Genomic DNA, 27,178 nt, shown 5'->3' with positions numbered 1-27,178 from the left:
ATGGATACCAAACAGAATTGTAAGTCTTACTTTAATAGACTTTTAAGTCTTATGAGAAGGGATTATCAATTGAAATGGAATCTTCATTAACTGGTATGTGTCTTCCCTTTATTAGACTTAGGTTGTCTTGGTATGTGTCTTACAATTTGAATTTAAATCAATTGTCTTAATTACATTAAAGCTCTTTGAAATACTTTCCTTATGTTTGAATAGTCCATTATTTCCAAAAGAATTAACTATTGATTTTTAGAAATTTTTAAAGTCTTTTAGAATTTGAAAGGTTTCCTTATTTGTTTCTAAGACTTTTAATTGTCTTATTGGGTTTAAGTCAAAATAAATGAGTGGATAAGAGAGAGAGTGAATTAGGGTTAAGCAAGAAAAGGGAAAGAAAATAAGATATTTTAGGTATTTTACACTTAATATGAACTAGTGTATAGCCTTGTGCATATGCACAGGTACAATTAAAAACGATTACAATTATATAATTTAAATTATACATTTTTTTGAGAAGATGTTCAAATTATACATGGTATTAGTTTATATTATTTTAAAACCATACATTTCTAAAATATGTAATGGTTATATATATATATATATATATATAGAGAGAGAGAGAGAGAGAGAGAGAGAGAGAGAGAGAGAGAGTTGGGTTCAAGTTACACATGGTGTAACTCTAAGTAATGTTACACCATCCAATAACTTGTTATTAAATTAATATTTTGAAAATCCAACCGTTGAATTATATGTTTTTATATGTTCATAACATGCATGCCAATTTTCATATCAATCGGATGCTATTTACCATTTGATCTATAAACTCATCTTTTATGCATTATTTTAAACTACAAAAATTTGAATTTTAACATTGATTGATGACATGGCTATTAATCTTTGATCACCTAGAAATTTTGCAAGCATGAAGAATATACAAAGATAATGTAATCTAACGGTGGATTTGTCAATATTCGAATCCAATTAAAAAATATTGAGTGGTGTAACATTGCTTAAAGTTACACCAGGTGTAACTTTAACCCACCCATATATATATATATATATATATATATGATTTAGAATTAATTAGTTTTATACTTTTATTTTTGCACCCAATAATTCATTTGCCACAAAAATTAAATACTTAGATGGACACATGGTGCAAAATTGACAATCCAATTAAAATCTAACAGGATTTTCTCTAAGTTTTGGCTATTAATATATTATGTGTGTGTGTGTGTGTGTATGTATAGATTATGCAAAATGAAACAAATCAAGCAACAAATATACACAATTAAAGCAAATAAAGCAGATAAACAAGAAAATAAACATAACATTAATGACAAGTAAAACTAGAAAAAGGCAAGAAATTTGGTTTCTGCCTAGATTGGTGTACGCTGTAAGAAAGGTGTGTACACACCTATGCTTCAAAACAGGTTCCTAGAAATACATACCAAAAGATGAACCCTAACTGTCTAAAGAGCGCGTAAGCATCTCAAAAAGTGCATACACATCTTCCCAGGTGCATATGCACCTTGAGGCAGATTAGGGTTTCAACATGCTCTCAATCAAAACAACAAGGAAATGAATCAAATTACAGATACAAATATATTATGATACATAATAAGCATGTTAAAAGACAAAAAAAAAAAAAAAAAAAAAAAACATAAAGAATAAGAATTGAGGAGGAGAGTGTGGATCATGGGAAAGATCCACATCTCCTCTTTACAACACTTATAGTGATGTTATTTTTAACCTGACCCCTCGATTGAAATCGACTACCGCAACTGTGTGTGTGGAAGGATGAGTTGAACAACTTGATTAGGGTTGGCTGAATGACTCTAGTGGTGTGCTTGCAAGCTTGAACCAACTAAAAGTTGTGAATCCAAGTAAGAGACTATTTTCTCACCAAATGATTGTTGAAATCAGTCTAATGCTCACTCATTTTTGCCTTTCTAGTGTAAACTCTTAGTTTGGATCTTTTGAGGGGATTTCGAAGGAGTTTTTGTCAGGTTAAAAGTTTCTAACCGTTTGGATGTTTAAAATTTGGGTATTTATAGAGAAATTGGGGGGGGGGGGGGAAGAGGGGGTCTAGGGTTTGATGGGACGTTTGGGGCAGCCTGTTGATTAGGCTAATTGCCCTATAATCTCATCAAAATGGAAATTGAGTAATTTGAGATTTTTTTGTCCAAAGAGTGAGTACGCCACAATTGGGTGCATACACATCATATACTTGATGAATGTACTCTTTGTCACCCTTGAGCAAATTAGGTCAAATTGGGCTTTTGGGCGTTTGGCTTCTTTTCTTGTTCATAATTGGGCTTGGGCTTGGATTGTATTAGGTCACTTTTAGGGTTCTCATCCCCATTGGATTTGACAAAAAATATTGATAATTTTGGTAATAATTTGATTTCTCATCATTAGGACCAGGGGCTCGAATATAAGTTGGAATGAAATGGGGTATCTACACCAACCCTCAAAATGAATACTCGTGAGATAATTGAAGTACTTATAAAAATATTCATTCCACTAAATAAAGAATGATTATTGATTTTCAATGCTACAGAACAATATAAAATTTTATATGTATGAAAATGATCCATCTTTGTTTCAAAACAAATTGACTGATTTTTTTTTTTTTTTTGCTATCACATCCATGTCGGGAGTAACTAGTTGGAGACAATTTCCTATTTTTAATTTTGTTGGTTAGACCTTTTTGGTAGAGTATTTTTTCATTAATAACAGATAGTTATTGACAGGAGTGATTAGTTGAACTCCAGAACTCCAGACACATAAAACAAATTAAAAAAAAGGGTAAGTATAGACCCATAGAGATAGCAACACATATAAATTACACGAAAATATTGGATACACTTAGGAAAAATGTTAACAATTTATTTTAAAAAAAAATTTATGGAAAAAAAAGTAATTAATATTTTGACAGTTTTTTCATTTTATGTAAAAGTGGTGTCAAAACTTTCCTAAAATGAATTGTTAATCATTATTCTAAAAGTACTCATTAACATGATCCTAAGAGAATTGAAAATTCCCACGGTTTCGAGAGAGATATATATATATATATATATATGAGTAACGATATAGCCACAAACTATTTTATAATATTTTTACAAACTATTAAAATGTCAAATTTTTATTAGTTCTAATATAGATCCACCACTAATATCACATTTATATTTGCAATAATTATTTAAAAATTACTAAAATTATATTAGCAGTTTGTAAAAAAATTGTAAAATAGTTTGTATTTCAAACATTACTATATATATATATATATATATATATAAACCCATTGCTTGATTCTATATGATATCGTCAGCAAGAATCACATATGGTAAGCAAAAGCACAGGCAGGATTTTCGGAATTAAAAAAAATAAAAATAGAATCAAAGGGTATGTTTGTCCATGGAAGTCAAAAAAGCAAAAGCAAAAAATTGCTGGTATGGAAGACTTGTTAGAGTTGAGGCCTAGGACTGGCACGCACATCTCTCGCTTCTTCTAGCAATGTGAGAGAGAGAAAACGAGTGTTTAGAAAGACACGGACACCGCCACCAAGTCCAACAACAACACCGAGGTTTTCTCACCTTCCCTATGCATTTGGCAATTTTAGACAGAAAAAGCCAGCTAGCCTACAGTGCCTATACCAAACCAAAAACCAACCAATAGTAGTAGAATTGGACACTACTCTTCTCTTTACCTTTCTCTTTTTTACTTTTCTCAGTTATGGTAGATAGTCATAGTAGTATTACTCTAGTATCATTCTCTCTATCTTTAATCTTCCCAAACCCAATGCTTTTTTTTTTCTTTTAGTATTTATCTAACAAAAATGAAATACTAGTACTAGTACTATTATTTATGTCCGTTTTTCTTTGTTTGTGCAATTGTACAAGGATTCTCTTTTCAACTCTCAAATCCCAAATCTCAAAATCAAAACCAAAATACACTTTTTTTTACCAATGCGTTTCGTACTCTGTTTTCGTTGACAACCGCAAATTCCAAAAACACAACCAAAGTTAAAAAAAAAAGAAGCCGAAATGCAAGAGACAGTCCTAAGTGTTCTTTCCGACCAACAACCCAACAACAAGAAAAAATCCGAAGAAGATGATGAAGAAGAAGTGGAGCTGGTGGTACCACCGCCATGTCTGGTGGTTGGTCGGACTCGATCCCCAACTGGGTCGAGGCGCGTGTCTCCCACGGCCTCTCCTACCACCGTGGAGAAATTACTTCCAAATGGAGATTTGTACAATGGAACATATTCAGGGAACGTGCCACACGGTCATGGCAAATATCTGTGGTCAAATGGGTGCATGTACGAAGGTGAGTGGAAGAAAGGGAAAGCGAGCGGGAAAGGGAAGCTTTCATGGCCATCAGGAGCTACCTATGAAGGTGATTTCAAGTCTGGGAAAATGGATGGGTTTGGTACTTTTATTGGAATCGATGGTCACACTTACAAAGGGTCTTGGGTTGCAGATCGAAAGCATGGATATGGTGAAAAGTGTTATGCCAATGGGGACATCTACAGAGGGTTTTGGAAAAGGAATTTGCAGGATGGTCAAGGAAGGTACATGTGGAGCAATGGGAATGAGTATGAGGGTGAATGGAAGAATGGGATTATTTCTGGAAATGGGGTTTTGGTTTTGAGCAATGGGGATAAGCTTGATATGTGTTGGGAAAATGGGGTCCCGAAACCGAAAGGTAATGGTAATATTGTGAATGCGAACGCTACTAGGAAAAGGTCTTCAGTGGATGTGGTGGAGAATGTAGATTTGGATGTGGTGAGGAATGTGAATCTATTCCCTAGGATTTGTATATGGGAATTGGATGCTGAGGCTGGGGATATTACTTGTGATATTGTGGATAATGTGGAGGCTGCGTCTATGTTTTGTAAGGATGGGAAGGAAGAGCAGTGTGTGAATCATGGAAATTGGGGTTGGCAGACACCCCCGAGTCCTGGTTTGATGGCTAATGATGAGGAAGTTAAGAAACCGGGTCAGAAGGTTTCCAAGGGACACAAGAACTACGATTTGATGATCAATCTCCAAATGGGTATTAGGTACATACTTGAAAAAAAAAAAAAAAAAATTTTTTTTTTGTCTCTTACAGAATCATGTGGCTGACCTTCACTAGTCTGTTGAGATCCTAGCCGACACCAAAAATTTTGGGACTAAGATTTAATTGATATTGTTTTTTGTTGTTGTTTAATTTTTATTTTTATTTTTTTCATTTATGATTTTTGATGATTTGATGTGTTATTGACAGTAGTTTTTTTGTCTTTGTTTTTCGGCTTGCAGATACACTGTTGGAAAGGATGCTTCAATGGTGAGGGAACTTAGGCCAGGGGATTTTGATCCCATGGAAAAGTTTTGGACAAGGTTTCCACCTGAAGGATCCAAGTGTACGCCTCCACATCAATCAGTGGACTTCAAATGGAAGGATTATTGTCCCATGGTGTTTAGGTATTGCTTATTATTATTTTTTTTTATGTTCAGTTCACATTGTGTTACACTTTAGTTGTATTTCTTTTTGGTTGGGTTCACAATTGTATTGGAAACTTGCATTTTTGATGATTTTCCTATCAAATGGTGGTAACTAGTTAAAGTTTGTTTGGTATTTTTTAGACATCTGAGGGAATTGTTTGGAATAGATGCTGCGGATTACATGCTTGCTATTTGCGGAAATGACGCGCTTAGGGAATTGTCTTCTCCTGGGAAAAGTGGAAGTGTATTCTACCTTACTCAGGATGACCGGTTTATGATCAAAACTGTCAGGAAATCTGAAGTCAAGGTCAGTTGCCAGCCCCCTCGGACTTCTTAATATCAATCAATTTTGAGACTAAACAAAACACGCAACTGGAAAACTTTTAGAAAAGTATGCACTATTGTGGCAGAATTGACAACAGGCAGTTGTCCTCATATGCTAGTTTCCAGTTCTCACATTCTTTGCTTTGAAATATATTGAATCCATGGTCAATAGATTGTCACCATTAATTTGTAACCTTCTGCAGGTGCTTATTAGGATGCTTCCAAGCTACCACCAACATGTTTGTCAATACAAGAATTCCTTGGTAACAAAATTCTACGGTGTTCATTGTGTCAAACCAGTTGGCGGTCAAAAGGTATTTGGTTTTGAATGAATGATTTTTATTTATTTATTTATTTTTTGGTTTGGTATTTCCAGTGCTTTTGCAGTTTGATGCTGTTCTATATTTAGTTTAATTTTGGTGATGTGATAAATAAATCAGACACGTTTCATCGTGATGGGTAATCTCTTTTGTTCGGAGTACCGAATCCACAAACGGTTTGACCTCAAAGGTTCTTCTTATGGCCGCACAACTGATAAGCCTGAGGGGAAAATAGATGAGACAACTACATTCAAAGACCTTGATCTGAATTATGTGTTTCACTTGGAAAGATCATGGTTTCAAGAACTTATCTGGTAAATTCTGATGCGTTGGATGTAATCTTATTTCTTTACTTCATTACAAGCATTACTTTTTGCTATTGCCCCTCCCCTCGAGTGTGGATGTGGAGCATGTGTGCTCCAACTATAATATGCTTGCAAGTTGGTCTTATGTCATGGTTTTTATTCAGGCAAATTGATAGAGACTGTGAATTCTTGGAACGGGAGAGAATCATGGATTACAGTCTTTTAATAGGTGTTCACTTCCGTGATGATTACTCAGGTGATGAGATGAAGATGTCACCATTCAATTTCGGTTCAGGTAATTTGTCACCACAACTTAAAAACAATACTCGGAGATATTTGTTGGACAATTAAACTGTTCTAACTACTGCATTGCGTCTTGAGCTTTTTTCAGGCAAAAGTGATACGCAACATGATGAGAGAGGATATCAAATAAGCAAAGTAGAGTTGCAAGATAGTGACTGGATTATTGTTCGCGGGTATGTGTTATTCTTTAATATAGCTTCTTTCTCTTTATTGTTAGTTAGGTCTCGGGATTGGATTCTAGGGATATGTTTTCTTTACATCTTATACTGAATTTGTACCTGAGAGAGTGCCCACATACAACACTTTTCTTGGTTTTAGAAAATATTATGTTGGGGCCCATAAATGGCATCTCCTTGACTGTTATGCATGTGCCACATGTTTAACTTTAGTGATTATGGACCCAGTGCTCATGTTCAAGTTCAACGAGCAGAAATTTCTTCCATCTAAAAAATATCAATAAGCAATAAAATTTGTGGTAGGTATATTTATTTCCCACCCCTTTCTTTCCTCCCATTTTGAACTCAGGTATAGGATAATCCCTTTCTATGAAATTTCATCTTATTGGGTGGAGTGACTGAAAGTGACTTGAGTTGTAGTGGCAATTCCAAATATTTTCCCAGGCAACTGTTCTCTGTGGGGTCACCATGCTTTCCTAGATAGAAACAAAGCTTTCGCTCTGAATAGTTTGGTCTGTTTTCCATTGAGACTGAGCAATCAGGGTTGCAACTTGCAAATGTTTGTTGTTGCCACTTGCCACCTCAAGTGGAAAAAATTTCTTTTTCTCTTGTCTATTTGATAAATTTTAAATTTCACATATCAAGGTAATTGTATAGTAATTTTTGAATTCTTGAGTTTGCGAGAATTTACTATGTTTCCTCTCAAAGTCTAGCTTTTCTAGGCTTTGCTTTGATGCTCACTTAGAGAAATAAAATAATAGGTAGGCATGAATTATGGATTTTTAAGTTATGAACTTTAGCAATAGTTAGAGTGATGATTATGCCTATGATTGACTTGATTTGGGATGATCATGTTCATAGGTGTTTGTGTAGTTCATGTAATAATTTTGAATTCTTTTTGCACCCAAATATTCCAGGGGACCACCTATCAGATTAGGGGCAAACATGCCTGCTAGAGCGGAAGAGAAGGTGCCAAGGGTTGGATTGGATCAGCATTCAGGGAGTGGGAGTGAAAGTAGCAATTCAACACCTTCAGAGTGTGGTGGGGAGATCTTTGACGTGATTCTTTATTTTGGTATCATTGACATTCTCCAAGATTATGATATTAGCAAAAAGCTAGAACATGCTTACAAGTCCTTGCAAGTGGATCCCACCTCCATCTCAGCTGTTGATCCGAAGCTATATTCCAAAAGATTCCGAGACTTCATTCACAGAATTTTTGTGAAGGACAAGTCATAAGCAACAATTTTGAAGAAAACCCAATTCTCAGATTGTTTAATCTTATGGGTTTCAGCCCCATACAGCAGGATGCCAGGATTTATATAAATCACCCTGGCTATGAATGCTGCAAATAGGCGGTTAAGGCAAATCGAGGAAAAGAGCTGGGGGATGTTAATGGCTAATTGAGCTGGGGGATGTTAATGGCTAATTTTTTTTTTTTTTTCTTTCAAGGCCTTGATAAAATATAGGCAAGGAGGGCAGTGGGTGATTTCACACCAAGGTGTATATCTCATAGAAACAGCAGGTGATCACAACGTTTTTCTTTTTGGTTTTTTGGGAGTTGGGTTTTCTATTTTGTGGCGGGCAATTCAGATATATTGGTCTCTCTGGTAGCAGGGTATAGAAGATAGAGAAAATGCTTCCAGAGAAATGCGGAATTGGAGGGATTCAATAAAGAAATGTACAGCTCAAAAAGATGGATATTGGAATTGAACAAAAAATTTTGTTGGCATGTTGCTACTTGCTAAAGAGTTTTAAAAAAAGATGGTTTGCCTGGTGAACAAGAAAGAAAAAGAGCCCCGTAGTCAGGACCCTCTCTCTTTCTCCCTCTTTAATATGCATTCAAAGATGTTAATTTGCTTTTTCAGCAGTGAAGCCATGAAAAGAAGAGAAAAAGCACAACAAAGATATAGGCGTTTCCATGGCTCATGGTTCTTTCTTTGTCACTCGTCCTTTCTCCCTTGAAAGTTTGAAAAGTGAAGTAACAATAATACAATTGTATGCCCTTTTTGCTTCCTTTGAATGATACCAAGTAGCGGCAGTACGACAAAGCAATAAAATACTAAACCAGATAAAATAAAGCAATAAAATAGAGGATTTGGTATTGGATGGATTGGCTTATAGCTAGCTAGTAGCCAAATATGTATGCTAATGCTCACGTTAACTAAAAGCGTATATTATTATAGTAATCACGGCTGAACAAAGCCACGTAGAAAAAGATCTGTTGCCAAACAATATATTGCTAAATTGCCATGTTGTTTGGGCTGTTGGGGAGCTTGTTTGCATTTCATTCAGGAAATTCCTCTCTACCCTATGTTGATGTTGATGAGAAAATCTAGGACTAGGACATATTGACGTTGATGAGAAAATCTAGGACTAGGACTGCAACTTTGACATGACTATGATGCGACAGACTATGAGTGGCGAAGAAGTGATAGACAATTGCTCATAGTCTGTAGTCTGTCATATCATAGTTGTAATTAAAAATTAAAAAAAAAAAAAGTTGTGATCTTAGAACTACTTTATTTTGAACAAACAAAAAAAAAAAAAAAAAACCTTACAAATGGGGGGAAGAAATGATTTTGCAAAAGTGGGCGTCCATGACATTTTTCATTTTTTATGCTAAATAATAAAGGGAAAAACTAAGGACATTGATTTATGAACTATTTATGAAAACTTTTTATGAAAAAAGAAAAAAGTAATAAATTTTTTTGATAGTTTTTAAAATTTTCCATGAAAATAGTATTAAAAATTTCTTAAAATTGTTCATTAACAAATACTTTAAAGACATCCATTGATAGGTTCTGTGGGGCATTTCATACTGAGCTCAAGGCCCACGTCGAGGAGAAAAGGATGTCCAATGGACAAAAAATAAAGCCCAAATTGCCGAGAATCATAGCGAGAATAATCATATCCTCGGCCAACCAAATCATAGAAGGGAAGACGCACACCATCAAAGGCACCTCCCAGAGCATTCCAAAAAGAAGGACAAGTATATGGACCAGCCATGGAAGCATGGTGAAGGGCAATTCAAGGAGAAACTGTCACCTCCGCATTAAATGCCCATAACTAACGTTCTCCGCATTAATGAGGAATNAAAGTTTCACTGTAGCTCTGAATATTGTAATCACGGTTCATTCAATAAAACGCCTCTTCAGACATTTATTCATAAAGTTATCTAAGCTTCAGTTCATGTTATCATCACTGCACGTAACCTAGCCAACTGTTCTGTGCTTCATATCCAACCCAGCTCTTTCAATCCACTCTCTACAATTCATTGTTCTGAGTTCGTTGGGCCTTTAACCCATCTCTTTGGCTTAGGCAACAAAAACTGACCCTACACTCATAATTTACCATATTAAAGTTATGACAAAAGTTAAAAATTGCAACTCAAAAAGTTTATTATAAGGCTAAGTGTAGCTAGAGTTTGGTTTACCTCTAGTACTTTTTTAACTGGAATCTTCTTTGTTTATAAAAAAACTACCATATCGCCCGCTAACTAAATAAAATGTGGTGATTAAAGCCCACTACCACTTGCTATTATATATTTAAAACAAAAGGTGATTTCCAATTAAAAAAATACTAGAAATAAGCCAAACCCGTATAGTTGATAGTGAGATCCCCAAAGTTTGGAGTAAATCCAGTGATTATATACATATATATATATATATATATTTATTTATTTATGTATTAAAACATCACTTAGAGCTCACATTAATTGTTTTTTTTTTTTTAATTATTTAGATTTTGTTTTATAGACATAATCATAGTTGTGGGGCCAAAGAATTTGGCAACCCCAGCCCATTTTATACTGAGCCCAAGGCCTACATCGAGGAGGAAGGAATGTCCGATGATGAACAAAGAAAGCCCAAATTGCCGAGGAACGTCGCTAAGGACAATCCTGTCCTCGGTCAACCAAGGTCATAGAAGGGAAGAGCGACACGCCATCAAAGGCAGCCTCCCAGAGCATTCCAAAAAGAAGGACGAGTACAATAGACCAGCCATGGGAGCATGCTGAATGGGCAATTCAAGGAGAAACTGTCACCTCCGCATTAAATGCCCATAACTAACGTTCTGGCCACATTAATGAGGAAATGACCCCTGAACAGTACTACCTTGGTTGCTGCAACTTATAGAAGGTTTGGGAAGATGGCTGATGGGACAAACACTCGAGTAGTGACCTGCATTGTCAACAAATGGAGGGCTAAGATCAACTAAAAGGGGATATGTAATGTAAAAGATCCTTCAGGAAGGGGGGGAAGAAATCAGAAACAAAAAACACAGTAGCCATTTGTATGGTCTTTGAAGCCCTTCTAACTAAGCATCGAAGAAGTAATAAGAACTACAAACTCCCTAGATGAGGGCCGAGGACAAAATTTCATACTTTAGCCCATGTTCTTGTTATTCAAATCAACCTGTAACCATGCCTAGTTGTTGTATCCCTCACTAAAACCTAGCTCTTTGGTCCACTCTCTACAAATTTATTGTATTGGGCTAGTTGGGCTTGAGTTCGCTCATCTAGTAGCAGAAGTGTTGAAACCCAGTCCTTACAATAGTTGTTTCATATAAATGCAAAAACATATTCTAAATACATTACATAGTTGCATAGTAGCTAGTGAACATTTCTGAATAGTTAAGTTTGTTAAACCAATTGGGCACTGGACAATGAACGTCCACCTTATCTATCAACTCTAGGAAAACTTTAATGAAAGGGGCTTTAAAGGTGTTGTATATATAGGTATATACATGAATATGTTGTAATGATGATATTTGAATATGGAGAATATTGTTTTATAAAGTGAAAATTCAAATTTTGAAATTTTCTAAGTGAAATTCGAAATTTAGTATTTTCAATCAGTCGAAGCTTTTGCTTGATCGATCGAAATGATGAAGAAAATAATCCTAAAGTCACTAGATGGTTTGATCACTATTCGATTCCTGTTTGATCAATTGAAAAGACATTCAATCAATTCATGATTCCTTTCGACCGATTGAAACTCATAAAACTAAATTTTCTGTAGAATTTTCTGGTAACTATTCTAAACGTTTGAAAAAGTTTCAAACAATGTAAACGGTTCTATGAAACATTTTAACTCTTCATATGTTCCTTTTGGTGAAATAAGTTACAAAGAAACACAAGAAATCCTATGCTCATTCTCCAGAATTGTTATTAGTAAAACTCAATAACTTGATTATATCCTAGGGACAAGTTTGCAGTAACCCTTTAGCAACATGAGTGTGGGGGCAAATATTTTCAAAGGATAACAAACCTGTACCTCCAAGTTATCTATTTTTTGTTTGTCTTTTGTGTTAACATTGTTCTTCCATTATTACGTTGTGTAATATCCTAAAAAATCTCAGAAATTTTTTCCCACAATGGAAGGAACAAGTGATGTTTCAACATTGAAGATGTTGAATCATGAATTGGTGAAATTGGATCGCTTTGATGGAACCAATTTCTCTTGATGGAAAGACAAAATGAAATTCCTACTTACTGCACTGAAACTTTTCTATGTCTTGGACCTGAATTTGATGCCTTTTCCTACTGCAAGTGATGAAGACACTGATGAGATAAAGGCACAAAGAAATAAACGGGAGGAAGACAAACTGATTTGCAAATGGCACATTCTCAATACTCTTTCGGATCGTCTCTATGATCTTTACACTTCAATGAAGTCATCGAAGGAGATTTGGAATGCTTCGGAGGCAAAGTAAAAAACTGAGAAAGTAGGAACGAATAAGTTTATTATTCAAAAGTATTTTGATTATAAAATGCTTGATAATATCTCGGTTTTGGATCATGTGCATGAGTTACAGATATTGGTCAATAAACTTCGTGATTTGTCAATCAATATTCCTGAACCATTCCAAGTGGGAGCAATCATTGCAAAACGCCCATCAAATTGGAATAATTTTAGAAAGAAGCTTCTGCATATATCAGAAGATCTCACTTTAAAACAATTTAGACAACATCTTCAAAATGAAGAGGAAAGTCGGGTTAGAGATGAGACTAACATCGATTCTAAAGTGAATGTGAGCAATGTTCAAAGTGGGAGTTCGAGTAAGATCGATAAGCACTTGAAAGTGAACAAGAGTGGGAGTGGTTTCAAAAAGAACAACTCCAAGAATCCCAACAAGGATAAAAAGAACTGAGCTTGTTTCCATTGTGGAAAGAAAGACCATTACATTCACGAATGTAAACTCTTGAAGAACAAGAAAAAGGATGAAGAAGGCAATGCTAATGAAACAAATGTCATTGAGGACATTGTTGCTATGTTAAGTGGCATACATATTGATATGATCATTGAAGTTCATATGATTGTGATTGCAAATCCTTTTGATTGGTGGTTTGATTTGGGTGAAACGGTGCATGTGCGCAACAATAAGGAGCAATTCAAGACTTATAATGAGTCTTCCATAGAGCAAGAAGCGCTGATGGGCACCCACAATAAAGCAAATGTTCTTTGAAAGGGCACCATTGAAGTGAAAATGAGTTCTGGCAAGATGCTGATCTTGACCAATGTTTTTCATGTACCCAATATTAAAAAGAATCTTGTATCTACCAATTTGTTATGTAAGAGTGGTATGAAAGTTGTACTTGAATCGAACAAGTTAATCTTGTCAAAGAATGAGATATTTGTAGGAAAGGGATATGTTACTAATGTCATGTACAAACTAAGTGTTATTAATAAAGAAGTTTCTGGTTGTACTTATACTGTTGTTTCTTCATATTTGTGGCATGCTAGATTAGGACATTTAAATTTCAAATATTTGAAGTTTATGTCAAGCATGATATGATTTCATATAAGCATGATGATGAAAAGAAATGTGAAATTTGTATTCAAGCAAAGATGACAAAGAAACTTTTTCTAAGTCAGATAGAAATTCTATTATGCTTGAACTTGTATATTCAGATATATGTGAATTGAATGGTGTATTAACTAGAGGAGATAAAAGATACTTCATTACATTCATTGATGATTTCTCTAGATTTACATATGTGTATTTAATTAGAAATAAAGATGAATCCTTTGACATGTTCAAACGTTATAAAAATGAAGTGGAAAATGAAAAGGTTAGGAAAATAAAGATCCTACGAAGTGATAGAGGTAGTGAATATTTTCCTAATGATTTTTCCACATTTTATGAGGAACATGGAATAATACACCAAAGTTCAGCCCCTTATATACTGCAACAAAACGATTTGGCTGAAAGAAAAAATAGGACTTTTGTAGACATGGTAAATGACATGATCTTGAGTGCAGAGCTTCATTTTAATTTATGGGGAGATGCATTGCTTACAGTATGTCATGAGCACAATAGAGTACCTTTTAAAAAGATTAAAGTATCTCCATATGAGTTATGGAATGGAAGGAAACCAAACAATGATTATAATAAAGTGTGGGGGTGTTTAGCATTTTATAGAGTGGTTGATCCAAAAAGAACAAAGTTAGGACCAAGAGCTATGAAAAGTGTATTAATGGGTCATGCTAAAAATTCAAAAGCATATAAGTTATTAGACTTAAGCTCTAATACAATGGTGGAATCAAGAGATGTTGAGTTTGTTGAGAATAAATTCAGTAAAGATTCCATGGATGCTTTGATACCTACTTAAACACAGTAAGGTGATTCTAATCCTAATAATACTTTGGGTAGTACTAAAAGGATTGAAAGTAGTTCACCAAGTGAACAAAGAAAGAGTCAAAGGATAAGAAAAGAAAAGGACTTTGGTCCAGATTTCATTTTTTATCAAGCTCAATTATACCTTGTTGAAGGAAATAGACAAGTGGTCCTTAATAAAATATTCATTGTGTTTAGCACAAAGGATGATCCTGAAACCTTTGAGGAAGCTATGACTTCTAAAGATTCAACCTTTTGGAAGGTTAGTGGCAAAAGGCTTTAAACAAAGAAAAGAAATAGACTATTTTGATACGTATGCACCAGTGGCTAGGATCATGTTTATTCGTGTGTTATTAGCACTTGCATCCATATATAAGTTTATTGTACATCAAATGGATAGATAGCTTTCCTAAATGGTGATCTTGATGAAGAAGTTTACATAGAACAACCTGAGGGTTTTGTACTTCCCTGAAATGAAAAGAAAGTTTGCAAATTAGTCAAGTCCTTATATGGCTTGAAACAAGCTTCAAAACAATGGCATGAGAATTTTGACTTAGTGATTTTGTCATATGGCTTTATGCACAATAGTTCTGACAAATGTATGTATTCTAAATTTACAAAGGAATATGGAGTCATTATGTACCTTTATGTAAATGATATGCTCATATTTAGTACATATATGCTCATATTTGGTACAAATATGAAAGGTGTATCTGAAACCAAAAAGTATATGTCTTCTGTGTTTAAAATGAAATATTAAAATGAAGTAAATACTATTTTGGGAATCAAAATTAAAAGACATAGTGAAGGCTTTGCACTGCGTCAATCTCATTATATTGAGAAAGTGCTTCGAAGATTTGAACATCTTAATATAAAAGAAGCAAATACACTTTTTGATCGGAGCATAAAATTGGGTGAGAACACTGGAAGAGCAATAGCATAGCTCGAGTATGCTAGTGCTACTGGTAGCATGATGTATGCTATGCATTATACTAGACCAAACATATCTTTTTTAGTGGCAAACTTTCTAGATTTACAAGTAATCCAGGTGTAGATCACAGGAAAGCAATTGGTAGAATTCTTGGCTATTTAAAGAAAACCATAAGTTTGAAACTCTTTTATTTCGAATTTCTAGCTGTGTTGGAAGGTTATTCGGATGCTAGTTAGATTACTAGTGTGAGTAATAACAAATCCACATTTGGTTGGATATTCACTCTTGGTGGGGGTGTCATCTTTTAGGCATTAAAGAAACAAACGTGTATTTTTCACTCCACTATGGAATCAGAATTTATAGCCTTGGCAATAGTAAGAAAAGAAGTGGATTGACTAAGAAATATGTTATTAGACATAGAGTTGTGGCCACAACCAATACCAGCTATTTCAATGTACTGCGATAGTGAAGCCACCTTGGGCAAAGCATACAATAAAATGTATAGTGGTAAGTCTAGACATATAGATCTAAGACATGATTACATAAGATAATTAATTAAATCTAGTACCATTTCAATTGTCTATGTAAGGTCAAATAGTAATTTGGAAGACCTTTCTACCAAAGCAGTGTATTGAGAAACAGTTAAGTTAACATCTATTAGAATGAGACTAAAACCCTTATATTAAGAGAATCACCAATAGTGGGAACCCAACCTCGAATTGATTTAATCTAATAAAGAGGTTTAAAGGGTAACAACAAGCTATTGATACGTGGTTAGTAAAAGCACTAATTTTGTTTCTCATTTAGGATGGATTAGTGCAGACTATTATGATGTAATAGAGTATGAGTTTTATACTCTTAATGAAGTTCATAAAGTACAAATGTTTGTATAATAGGGATATAAGAAGGAACTTCACCTTTGTGAACATAGAAGTGATGCTGTTTCTGGCAAGAGTGAAGGGTTTTCTCTTGTAAATGTTCACTAAATTTGGAAGAGCACTAACAATAGTGGATTTCTAAATGTGTTGTGGATGTTCTCATGTGTGTGTTGTTTCCGATTTCAACACATAAGAGTTTTGGTTTAAGCACTAAGCAACCATTAACTCTGTTAATTTCTTGAGCAATTACACTAAAGGGAGGCTTTAGTTGAAAGACACCTTCCATTATGTATGATAGAATGTCAATCAAGTGGAACATATATTATTACAACTTAGTGGGGGATTGTTGTATATATAGGTATATACATGAATAGGTTGTAATAATGATATTTGAATTTGGAGAATATTGTTTTATAAAGTCAAAATTCAAGTTCTATAATTTTCTAAGTGAAATTCGAAATTCAGTATTTTCGATCGGTTAAAGCTTTTGCTCAATTGATCGAAATGATGAAGAAAATAATCCTGAAGTCACTGGATGGTTCGACCACTGTTCGATTCCTATTCGATCAATAAAAAAGAACATTTGATTGATGCTCGATTCCTTTCGACTGATCGAAACTCGTAAAACTAAATTTTCTACGGAATTTTTTGGTAATTGTTCTAAACGTTTAAAAAGATTTCAAGCATTGTGAATGGTTTTACGAAAAAATTTAACTTTCTATATGTGCCTTTTGGCAAAATAAAACCCTATGGGTATAAATAGAGACTTATGTTCATTTTCATAATTGCTATCTGAACCCAATAACTTGGTTGTATCTTGGGGAGAAGTTTGTGGTAACCCTTTAGTAACAAGAGTGTGGGGGCAAATATTGTCTAAGGATAACAATTTTGTGCCTCTAGGTTATTTATTTTCTATTTGTCTTTTGTGTTAATCTTGTTCTTCCATTATTAATTTGTGTAATTTCTCCAACAAAAGGTTCAACTATGGGTGTCCTATCACCATGGAAACAGAGGAAGGAACAAGGATTGAATAAAAATTACTTGTGTTCAAGGATGAAAACTGAACAAGCGAGAACCATATAGGTGGTTGTAAGTGGAGTGAGTCCTTTTTATTTTTATTTATTTTTTATTATGAGAGTGAGTCCTTGTTAAGCTAGGTATATAAAATTATACAAATAAGCAGAAAGGGTCCAAATTAAATTATACACCCTTTGCTTTCTTTGTTTACATAATTGATTCTTAAACATGACAGTTACTTTGTTGGTATCGCAAGTGTTGTAAATCAAGGGAATCAATCTCGTATTGGAGGCTGTACCGGTTTGACCAGTGAAACGATATATTTCGGTATCGGTCAATATCGGTGTACCGTTTCGGGTTTACCGTTATTTTTTATATTTATAAATATGTGTGTGTGTGTGTTATAACAAATATAATAGTTTACCATAAAACATTACCGTAATTTAAAACAAATTATTTATGGTTTTAGACTTTAGCATCAACTAAAAGAAAAATAAAAAATAAAAAATAGAAAGGTTAATTGTTCATTGTATACTAAGAAAATAAATAATACTAATAAGTTAATGCAAATAAGTTACCATTTTACCCTTACAAAAATTCAAAAATTACAAAACTAAACAAAAAAAAAAAGGTTTTTTTTTTTACCCCCAGTTGATGTGGGTGTGTTTTTCTGTTACAAGAAGAACACCAGCTTATTGGGAAAGGACCTCTCTAATACTTTTCCCTCCATGGTTGGGGTTCTTAAGAAGGCCTTGGCCCAAGCTCTCGTGACATACTATGCTTTTGCGGGTGAGGTGGTGTCAAACCCTGTTGGTGAACCTGAGATTCTTTGCAATAACCGTGGTGTGGACTTTGTCGAAGCTTTTGCTGAGGCGGAGCTTAAAGACCTCGACTTCTATAACCCTGATGACACCGTTGAAGGCAAACTTGTGCCAAAGAAGAAACATGGTGTGCTCGCTGTCCAGGTCCGTCACGTGTTTCTTATTCCCAATATATTCACGTACACCCCACACGCACACGCACACGCACACCCACACGCACAGAGCGGTAATATTTTTGGCTCCTGCTAGGACGAAAATTATCTTAGCGTATGAAACGTCCCTATCACATTATAACGTCAATCTTTTTCTCCAACACCTAATACATCTCAAACGAACCCTTTAAAGGGAGAAAATCCTGGAAACTTTTTTTGGATATATATATATATATATATTTATATATTTTTCTCCCTAAAATGTGTTTTTGGAAGATGCTAGCCACATAATTTTACATGCAAACAATTCAATTTTAATAGCCAGTAGAGTATTTTGCGATGAACTAAAATCTGAAATAATTAATAAGAAATGAGAATAGTTTTTGAAACTACTTTGAAAGAAACATTATGCCTTTTTTTATTTTAAATTTTATTTATGATTATCTATTTATAAATAAATAAATCAAAACCAAAAATAGATTTTATCATAATTAAAACCACTTTTAATGAAGTAGAGTAGTATTACTATGTTTTTAAATCAGAAATATTCCTTGTCTTTGTTTAGGCATCTCGTGGGGGTGTGTATTATTACTCTCACTCTCGCATGATTGCATGTATTTAATAGTAGAAGAATTTTCAAAAGAATCTATCTTTACATATAATCCGAAATTAGGCGGTTAATTATATATAGTTTGACGTACCGTCCCCACACAAGAAACTAATATGAAAAAGATGCGTATTAGTTTCTGGCTTCTTCCCAAATGTCAAAGTGCTTGTTTGAAACTTTGAATAATATCTTTAATTTGGATCGTACGGATATTCGTAGTTTCAGTCTGCCTCTGTTTCTAAATCATGCCGGCTGCCGCACCTTAATTTGCCGCTTCAATTGCTTTGAACAAATCATAGCTACTATTTCTTATGTGTTCTATTTTTTCAGTTTTTTAGTTTAAATTAATTTATATATATTTTTTGAGGGTGAAAATTAAATTATATGGTGCGTGATATTGAACAATAACTCATAAATTGTTTTATTTTCTAATGGTCCTGGCTTGTATGGAAAATGAAAGGTAAACTGTTATTGATAAGAAAATATATTATGTGTGGGATATGTGTTCCTTAATAATGTGTAGGTTTCACATGACTATAAAGTCTAGAATAATGATAGAAATATAAACTATTTTATAAAATTTTTTACAAACTGTTGATGTGGTAAGTGATTATTTGCAAATGAAAAAGTGATATTAATAGTGGGTTTAGATGAAAACCAATAAGAGATTGGTCACATCAACATTTTATAAAAATATTATAAAATAGTTTGTGACTGTAGTATTACTCTAAAGTCCATGTTAAAAATGAAATTTAATATTGTTCTTTTTTTTTTTGGTAAAAGGAATTAAATTTCAAATTATTATTAATATTTTTTGTTTTACTCACTTTAATTGAATTTGTCAAAAGTAAGGCATTATTTTCACGCACGTGATATTGCTATAGTTAATTATTACTAACTATTTAGAAAAACAAGCTGTAAAAAAATGGTTTTTTTTTTTTTTGGGTAATAAAAAAAAAATGGAATCTATTATATATGTAGGATTAACAAGCTTCATAAATTAATCATATTTCGGAGAGGAAAAGAAAAAAGAATAAAATCAATTAATAAAGAAAGGCTCCTTTTGATATTAATTATTGTACACCGTAAGTCATATAGCCTACTAACTCAATAACTTGTTAAAATTAAAACAGCAACCAATCCAAATAAACGCAAAAAGTACATGAATTTGGTGAGGACGAATTAGTCAAATACTAAATGTTTGTCAAGGCACGTGGTAAAAAAATAAATACTAATACTGACATTTTTGGTTTTGTATTTGGAATATGCAGGCAACCGAGCTCAAGTGTGGTGGGTTGGTTGTGGCGTGCACGTTTGACCATAGAATTGCAGACGCCTACTCGGCCAACCTATTTCTTGTGTCATGGGCTGAGATGGCTCAGTCTAAACCCATCTCTACAGTACCATGTTTTCGTCGTTCTTTGCTCAATCCTAGACGCCCTGGTTCAGTTCATCCATCTTTGAACGACATGTATGTTCAAATGACCTCATTGCCTCCACCCAAAGACCCACAACCTGGCGATGATTATCTTATTAGCCGCATATACTACATTAAGGCTGACCAACTAAACCAGCTCCAATCACTAGCTACCACAACCAATGGTTGCAGGAGGACTAAACTAGAGTCCTTTAGTGCCTTCTTGTGGAAGATGGTTGCTAAACATGCCATTCTTAACAATGTGGACAAAAAGGTAACCAAAATGGGCATTGTTGTGGATGGTAGGACAAGGTTAAGTGATGGAGATATAGACAAAGCTTCACTCATGGGGTCTTACTTTGGAAATGTACTATCCATACCTTATGGAGGCAAGGAAGTAAATGAGATTGATGAAAATCCATTGAGTTATGTGGCAAATGAAGTTCATGATTTCTTGGATGGTGCAGTGAGCAAGGAACATTTCTTGGGGCTCATAGATTGGGTGGAGTCTCATCGTCCAGTGCCAGGGTTGGCTAAGATATATTGTAGTGGAGTGAAGATGGACCAGCTTTTGTGGTATCATCAGGGCAAAGGTTCCCGGAGTCAAAGGTGGATTTTGGATGGGGTAAGCCAATATTTGGGTCATACCATTTTCCATGGGGAGGTGACTCAGGGTATGTGATGCCAATGCCAAGTCCAAGTTGCAACGGTGACTGGGTTGTGTACGTGCACCTCTTGAAAGGCCAAGTGGAGTTGATAGAGACTGAAGCTGCTCATCTCTTTAGACCCTTGACTTTTGATTATCTCCAACATTCCAACGAAGAATAATTTGCCTTATATAATTAAATTATATTTTCTTGTGCTACAAAATTCAGCTATATATATATAGGATTAGGTGTGCTATTTAATTACTTATTTGTCGTGCTTTGTTCAATTTGGACGGCTTCAAATGGTGGAGTTGGAATCTTGGAAGTCATATGCGTACTTATGTACGTAATCCGTGTGCTCAATGCCTAGTGGGAGTGGACAATCGTTCGCTTCGCAACTTCATCGTTTACTTTGTTGTATTATTATATTATGATGTGAATCTTTATCTACTGTTTGTAATTACTTTTTTTATTTTATTTATTCAATGTACCAACCCACCATCTCTTTATCATTGATAATATTAATTGACTACTCTCTCAACTCTTTCAATTCTTCTTCTTCTTCTTCTTCTTCTTCTTCTTCTTTATTTATTAATTTTACATTCATAAATGAAATTTCGATGTGCCTTCCATTGTCTACCGCCTATTACAAGCAAAAATGATAACAACTGCTATGGTTATATGATATAATATAGCCACGTTTTAAAGGTGCAATTTTTGTGCTAGACACATATTATGTGTTAGGAACCCGAGCATGTGTGAGGATTATATTGTAGGATATGTTAGTTGTTAGCTGATGAGTTGGCATATGAGCTGGCAAATCAGTTAGTAGAGTTAGTTGTTAGTGAAGAGCTGGCGTGTGAGCTGGCAGATCAGTTAGTAGAGTTAGTTGTTTGGGTTGTTAGTTCTGAGGGAATGCATGGGATGATTTGGGGTATATAATTCTGTAACTAACATTGGAAAAGGATAAGTAAAATCATTCAGTTGCTACTTTTCTTGTTCTTGTTTCCTCTCTAATCTCTCTCTCCATTTTCTCTGTTCTCTCTCTCTCTCTCTCTCTCTCTCTCTCTCTCTCTCTCTCTCTCTCTCTCTCTCTCTCTCTCTCTCTCTCTCTCTCTCTCTCTCTCTGTGTATATATATATATATAGTCTATGGGTTCTATAGTCTATGCTAGGCAAAAAGAAACGTCTAGTATGATTTATGAACAAATGACGCCATGCATTGTTTTCAAGATCTATAGTTCGTTCGACCATTACAACCTGAAGAACAATTATGGCTGAGTTTGGATTCCACTGAAAATGTGCGTTTGCGTTTTTTTGTAGGTTTCGTATACTGTTTATGAGACCTACAAATACAAATTTTAGTAATTTTTTTAAAAAACTGAATACTACGACACTATTTGTATATTTAAAAATTATTTTACTACAGTGTTTTCAGTTTTCAATTTTTAGCAATAAGCGGTATCCAAACAGACCTATATATAGGGAGAAAAATACTTGTGTTTGTGCCTTAGCAAGACTCATGAGGAGCTAGGGAAGTTATTTTATGAGACCCGTATCAAGCACAAATTCCTTCATTTTGGGACCTAGAGCAAGTTATTTTTTTTATTAAATATTTTGTTGTTGAGTTCTATTAATGGTGTCCTTAGGACATTTGTTAATGAATAATTTTAGGAAAATTTTGATATCATTTCATGAAAAATATAAAAAATTGAAGAAAAGAAAAACAATTGATTTTTTCTTTTTGCATAAAAAGTTTCTAAAGATATTTCTTAAAATAATGTCCTTAGGGTAACCGTTAATTTTTTCTTTATTTGTTATATAAATTTTTTAATATCATAATGTATTTTTTTCATTAAAATTCATTCTTCTTGCATGTTGAGATTCAAAACTACTAATAATTATTAATCTATTATTCTATATATCTCTCTCTTATAAAAGAAATTTTATATTCATGTGCATATTTTCTACTAAACATTTATATTTATGAAAAAATGTACAAATTAAAGAAATCTTGTCTTAAATATCAAATTATAATTATTAAATTAAAATCAAGCTTAGAGTTAACAAAACCAAGAATAGTTATACATTAAAAATCAAATACTATGTTCGGGCATAAAATTTAAATAAAAAAGGTGTACTTAATATTTTTGTGAGGCCTGAGAATTTAGCAACTCCGGTCCATTCCATATCGGGCCCAAGGCCCATGCCAAGGAGGAAGAAATGCACAAGGATGAAGTGTGAAAGCCTAAATTGCCAGGAACCCTGCCGAGGACGACCCTGTCCTCGGCCAACCGAGCCCAACACGTCAACCATGGCAGCTCAGTGGAAGAGCAAGTTCAGGATGAACTGTTACCTCCACATTAAGTGCGCTCACCTAACCCCCTGGCCGCATTAATGGAGATGTGACCTCTGAACAGGGCTGCCTTGGTTACTGCAACTCACAGGAGGGCTGGTAAAGTGGCTGAGAGGACGGGCAGTTAGAAGGAGGAGGCATGGATGATCAACAAGTGGAAGAAAGGGGTTATGAAAAAGGACTATATAAGGGGGAGAAACAGGGGAGAAGAGGGGATGATTCCCATGGGAGAGATCGCTATCAAGCTCCTCGGACCGGTGTTGAGGATAAACTTTGGAGGATAATCTCGATCTGCCTCCGTCCGATGGTGGTGAACAGTGGCGAACGTTACACTAGGCATTGTTCGCTTGCTAAGGCTAGTTCTTGAACCTGCTGTCTACAAATTCATTGTATTGGGCTAGCTGGGCTTGAGTCCACTCACTCAACAGTGGAAGTACTCAAACCCAGTCCCTGCAATTGGCGTCATCTGTGGGAAGAACTTGTGCACTAGCAGGCGTAGAGGGCAATCGTTCCTATGATGCTAACTTGCGCAAAGTTAGGCAGTTTTTCGTCGCCTACAACGGCACCGATTTTGGATCCCATTAACAAAAAAAAAAAAACACAACAAATGACGACGCATTTGCTCAAGAAATGATTATTGCAGAAAAATAAAAGATTCAGAGAAAATGGAAAGTGAATAAACATTGCAGCCTTTTTATTAAATAAAAAAAAAATATGTATACATTATACAAACAGAGGCTCAGACAGGCTTCTTTTAAAGCTAACTCTACAAACGGAGGCCCAGATGGGCCTGTTCGAAAACTAACTCTAGAAAGGGAGGCTAAGGCAGGCTTGTTTTAAGGCTACCAACAACCTCTAGGCCGGTGTAGGTGGTGCTGGCAAGAAGAGAGGAGCAGATGCAAAAGCGCCTGATGGCCCCACCCCATGATGTTCCCTTGATGCTCCCCCAGCCTCATGATAATTAAGCATTAAAGGCGGCAACACCTGGGCACTGGTCGTAACATAATCTAGCGAACCTCCATCGGCAGGTAAGCTGGACGCGAATCACAACCAGCTTGAAGGGCAGGTACAGGCGCGTACCAGAGAAAAGCATTATGTCCCTCATGAACCTCCCTCTTAACTGTCAGGCGTACTACAACCAGGATGACGCCCGAGCCTTACTGTGCTGAAAGTCTGACGCGAACTACAGCCGCTACGACTCTCGGTCGAGGAAGGAGGACCACCCTTTTTGCTCGGTCGAAAAGTAGGAACACTTTTGGCTTCCTTGCCCTCGCCTTCATCTAGGGCCGCCCCATTTCCCCAAGCCTTGATCACAGTTCTGGCAGGGTTACCAAAGGTGCTTAGAGGGTTGTGGGGCTCAAAGTTCCTATTTAACTGAAGGAGTCCTGAAATGTGGAAGGACGAATTCCCCCAAGAAACCTTATATAGAGGGCGAAGGTCAGTGGGAATTGGTCCTCACAGAATTTGAAGGGAGAATTGTCAGCGACATTAATCCCGACCAAATTCGAAAGAAGCCACCATTCGCTGGATCTACATTAATCCACGAGAATATCAATGAGGGCGCGCCTCGCACACCAAAGCGTTAGGCGCATAACTCAAACAGCCAAAAGACGCCTCGTAATCGGAAATAATGAGAAACTGGAGCAAAGGGGCTACTATCACACATGAGGATAGAAACTCAAAACACCCCTGTCAGGGTTAGTGCTGGGCCAAGGGCCCAGTCCGAGGAATAACCCATTTCCAGCGAGGCAAGACCGAGACCGTTATCACTCTAGGAGCAAACATACCAGAGGTGAGGACGAGTTCCTTCACCCCATACAGAAGAACAAAAGTGTTAGACTGACCCAAGGTCTTGCATGGTCCTCGAAGTCAAACCTATAGGGAAACTAACCTCAAGGAGAACCTAGGTACTAAACTAAACCAAGGTATTACATGGTCCTCGGACTCAAACCTATGGAAAAACTAACTACTTACAGAAGAACAAAAGTGTTAGACTGACCCAAGGTCTTGCATTGTCCTCGGACTCAAACCTATGGGGAAACTAACCTCAAGGAGAACCTGGGTACTAAACTGAACCAAGGTATTACATGGTCCTTGGACTCAAACCTATAGGGAAACTAGCTACTTACAGAAGAACAAAAGTGTTAGACTGACCCAAGGTCTTGCATGGTCCTTGGACTTAAACCTATGGGGAAACTAACCTTAAGGAGAACCTGGGTACTAGACTGAACCAAGGTATTGCATGGTTCTCGGACTCAAACCTATGGGGAAACTAGCTACTTATAAAAGAAAAAAAGTATTAGACTGACCCAAGGTCTTGCATGGTCCTCAGACTCAAACCTATGGGGAAACTAACCTCAAGGAAAACCTGGGTACTAGACTGAACCAAGGTATTGCATGGTCCTCAGACTCAAACCTATGGGGAAACTAGCTACTTACAGAAGAATAAAAGTGTTAGACTGACCCAAGGTCTTGCATGGTCCTCAGACTCAAACTTATGGGGAGACTAGCTACTTACAGAAGAACAAAAGTGTTAGACTGACCCAAGATCTTGCATGGTCTTCGGACTTAAGCTTATGGGGAAACTGACCACTTCAAGAAATATCTGAGTGCTAGACTGACCCAAGATTTTGCATGGTCCTCAGACTCAGGTCCTTGGAGAGACTAGCTACGTTCAGCAAAGGAGTAAACAAACACAAGCCCATAAGCATCACTTAAAGCATTTTAAGTCACATTGAACCTAACCCCTTAGCACAGTCAGTAACTAATGGCTTTCCTAAGCATTTTTTACTATTTACAATATCTCATTCATGTGTTGTGGAGCCAATATTGTGGAATCGTTCCCTCAACATTCAATCCGGCAAAAATGGGTCGTGGTGTTAAAGTGGTTCAATTATCGATCAAAATCCAAGTAGGAACTACTGCTAGGGGCTTTACATTTTTTGATTGCCAGTTTAGAATGAAAAATGTGCTGAGTTTCAGAGATCGTGGAGCTTAGGTTATGTAAGTAGCCAAACTCATCGCAATGATAATAAACGCTAAGTAAAAAGAAAAGGAGAGCCACGCATTCAGCTTAAAAAATAACATTACAGTGTTTAAAACTAAAACGAAATATACAGTGATAAATCAAGACAAAAAGTAGAGTAAAATGAAAAGGAAAGCAAGAGCAGAGTGGCCCAAGCTGTCAAAATGGAATAGCCTATCGAGATGGCCTTTTTCCCCAACTCGGTGGACAGCTTGTCCTGAGGAGTCTGCCAAGGGGTTTCAACTGGTGCCTCGGGACCCTGGCTCGAAGGGGCTACTTCGGAGGACCCTTCCTCAGTAGGAGGGACCTGAAGGACAACAAGTGTGGCTTAGGAGTCAGCAGGAGGCCTCACCACATCCTGGGGTGCCTCTGGGTTATCGGTTCTTACCCCCTCCAATGCTCCTTGATGCACAGTCTCCTTAACAGGCTTATCAGATGAAGTTGGGTCCTTGGCAGCACTGGCCTGGCTTTCATCTGTCGCTCGTAAGGCCGAGCCCACTTTGGAGGCGACAGAGGTAGCCTCGGGAATTGCAGGGGGGTAGTACACTCTCTCAGCCTTCTTGAGTTCGGACGAGGCCTCGACCCTCGCTTGGTTGAGGGCCTCACTCCAAGTCTGGGAACAGTAGCACCTACATACTTCAAGGATTTGAGCTTTAAGGGCAGCCTCGGTTTTAGCCACCCCTCTAGCAAAGGCCTCTTCCTCCGCTTACTCTACGGAGCGCTCAGCATCTGTTCTCGCAAACACGGCTTCTTTTTTAGCCCTCAAGGCCTCGTCCCTAGCTTACTCGGCAATG

The 27,178-nt window shown here is 36.0% G+C and overlaps 1 protein-coding gene and 1 pseudogene across 2 annotated transcripts; both read left to right on the top strand.

The window, feature by feature from the left end:
• The first annotated feature begins 3,464 nt into the window (after positions 1 to 3,464).
• Positions 3,465 to 8,646, top strand: LOC112003931 (phosphatidylinositol 4-phosphate 5-kinase 2). Of its 2 annotated transcripts, XR_010623606.1 has the most exons (9): positions 3,465 to 5,062; positions 5,301 to 5,465; positions 5,628 to 5,793; positions 6,014 to 6,124; positions 6,251 to 6,444; positions 6,600 to 6,730; positions 6,827 to 6,911; positions 7,832 to 8,439; positions 8,532 to 8,646. XR_010623606.1 is itself a non-coding variant. In XM_024036156.2 (8 exons), exons 1-8 carry the CDS (start codon positions 4,044 to 4,046, stop codon positions 8,151 to 8,153), a joined length of 2,193 nt encoding a protein of 730 aa, XP_023891924.2. In that variant the 5' UTR covers positions 3,465 to 4,043; the 3' UTR covers positions 8,154 to 8,646. The 2 variants fall into 2 exon arrangements, 1 of the variants encoding a protein (XP_023891924.2); XM_024036156.2 differs by having other exon boundaries at positions 7,832 to 8,646.
• A 9,359-nt stretch (positions 8,647 to 18,005) lies between these two features.
• LOC111990452 (coniferyl alcohol acyltransferase-like) lies at positions 18,006 to 21,554 on the top strand (annotated as a pseudogene).
• The last annotated feature ends 5,624 nt before the right edge of the window (positions 21,555 to 27,178 follow it).

Source organism: Quercus suber, unplaced genomic scaffold (genome assembly GCF_002906115.3).
Source record: "Quercus suber isolate HL8 unplaced genomic scaffold, Cork oak 2.0 scaffold_349, whole genome shotgun sequence".
NCBI classification, from domain to species: domain Eukaryota; kingdom Viridiplantae; phylum Streptophyta; class Magnoliopsida; order Fagales; family Fagaceae; genus Quercus; species Quercus suber.
This window is presented reverse-complemented; position numbering and strand designations above follow the sequence as displayed.

Excerpts from the sequence above, each read along its gene's own strand:
- LOC112003931 (XM_024036156.2), top strand. The coding sequence starts at position 4,044 with ATGCAAGAGACAGTCCTAAGTGTTCTTTCCGACCAACAACCCAACAAC. Across the intron at positions 5,063-5,300 it reads AATCTCCAAATGGGTATTAG|ATACACTGTTGGAAAGGATG; the intron begins GTACATACTTGA and ends TTCGGCTTGCAG. Across the intron at positions 5,794-6,013 it reads TCAGGAAATCTGAAGTCAAG|GTGCTTATTAGGATGCTTCC; the intron begins GTCAGTTGCCAG and ends AACCTTCTGCAG.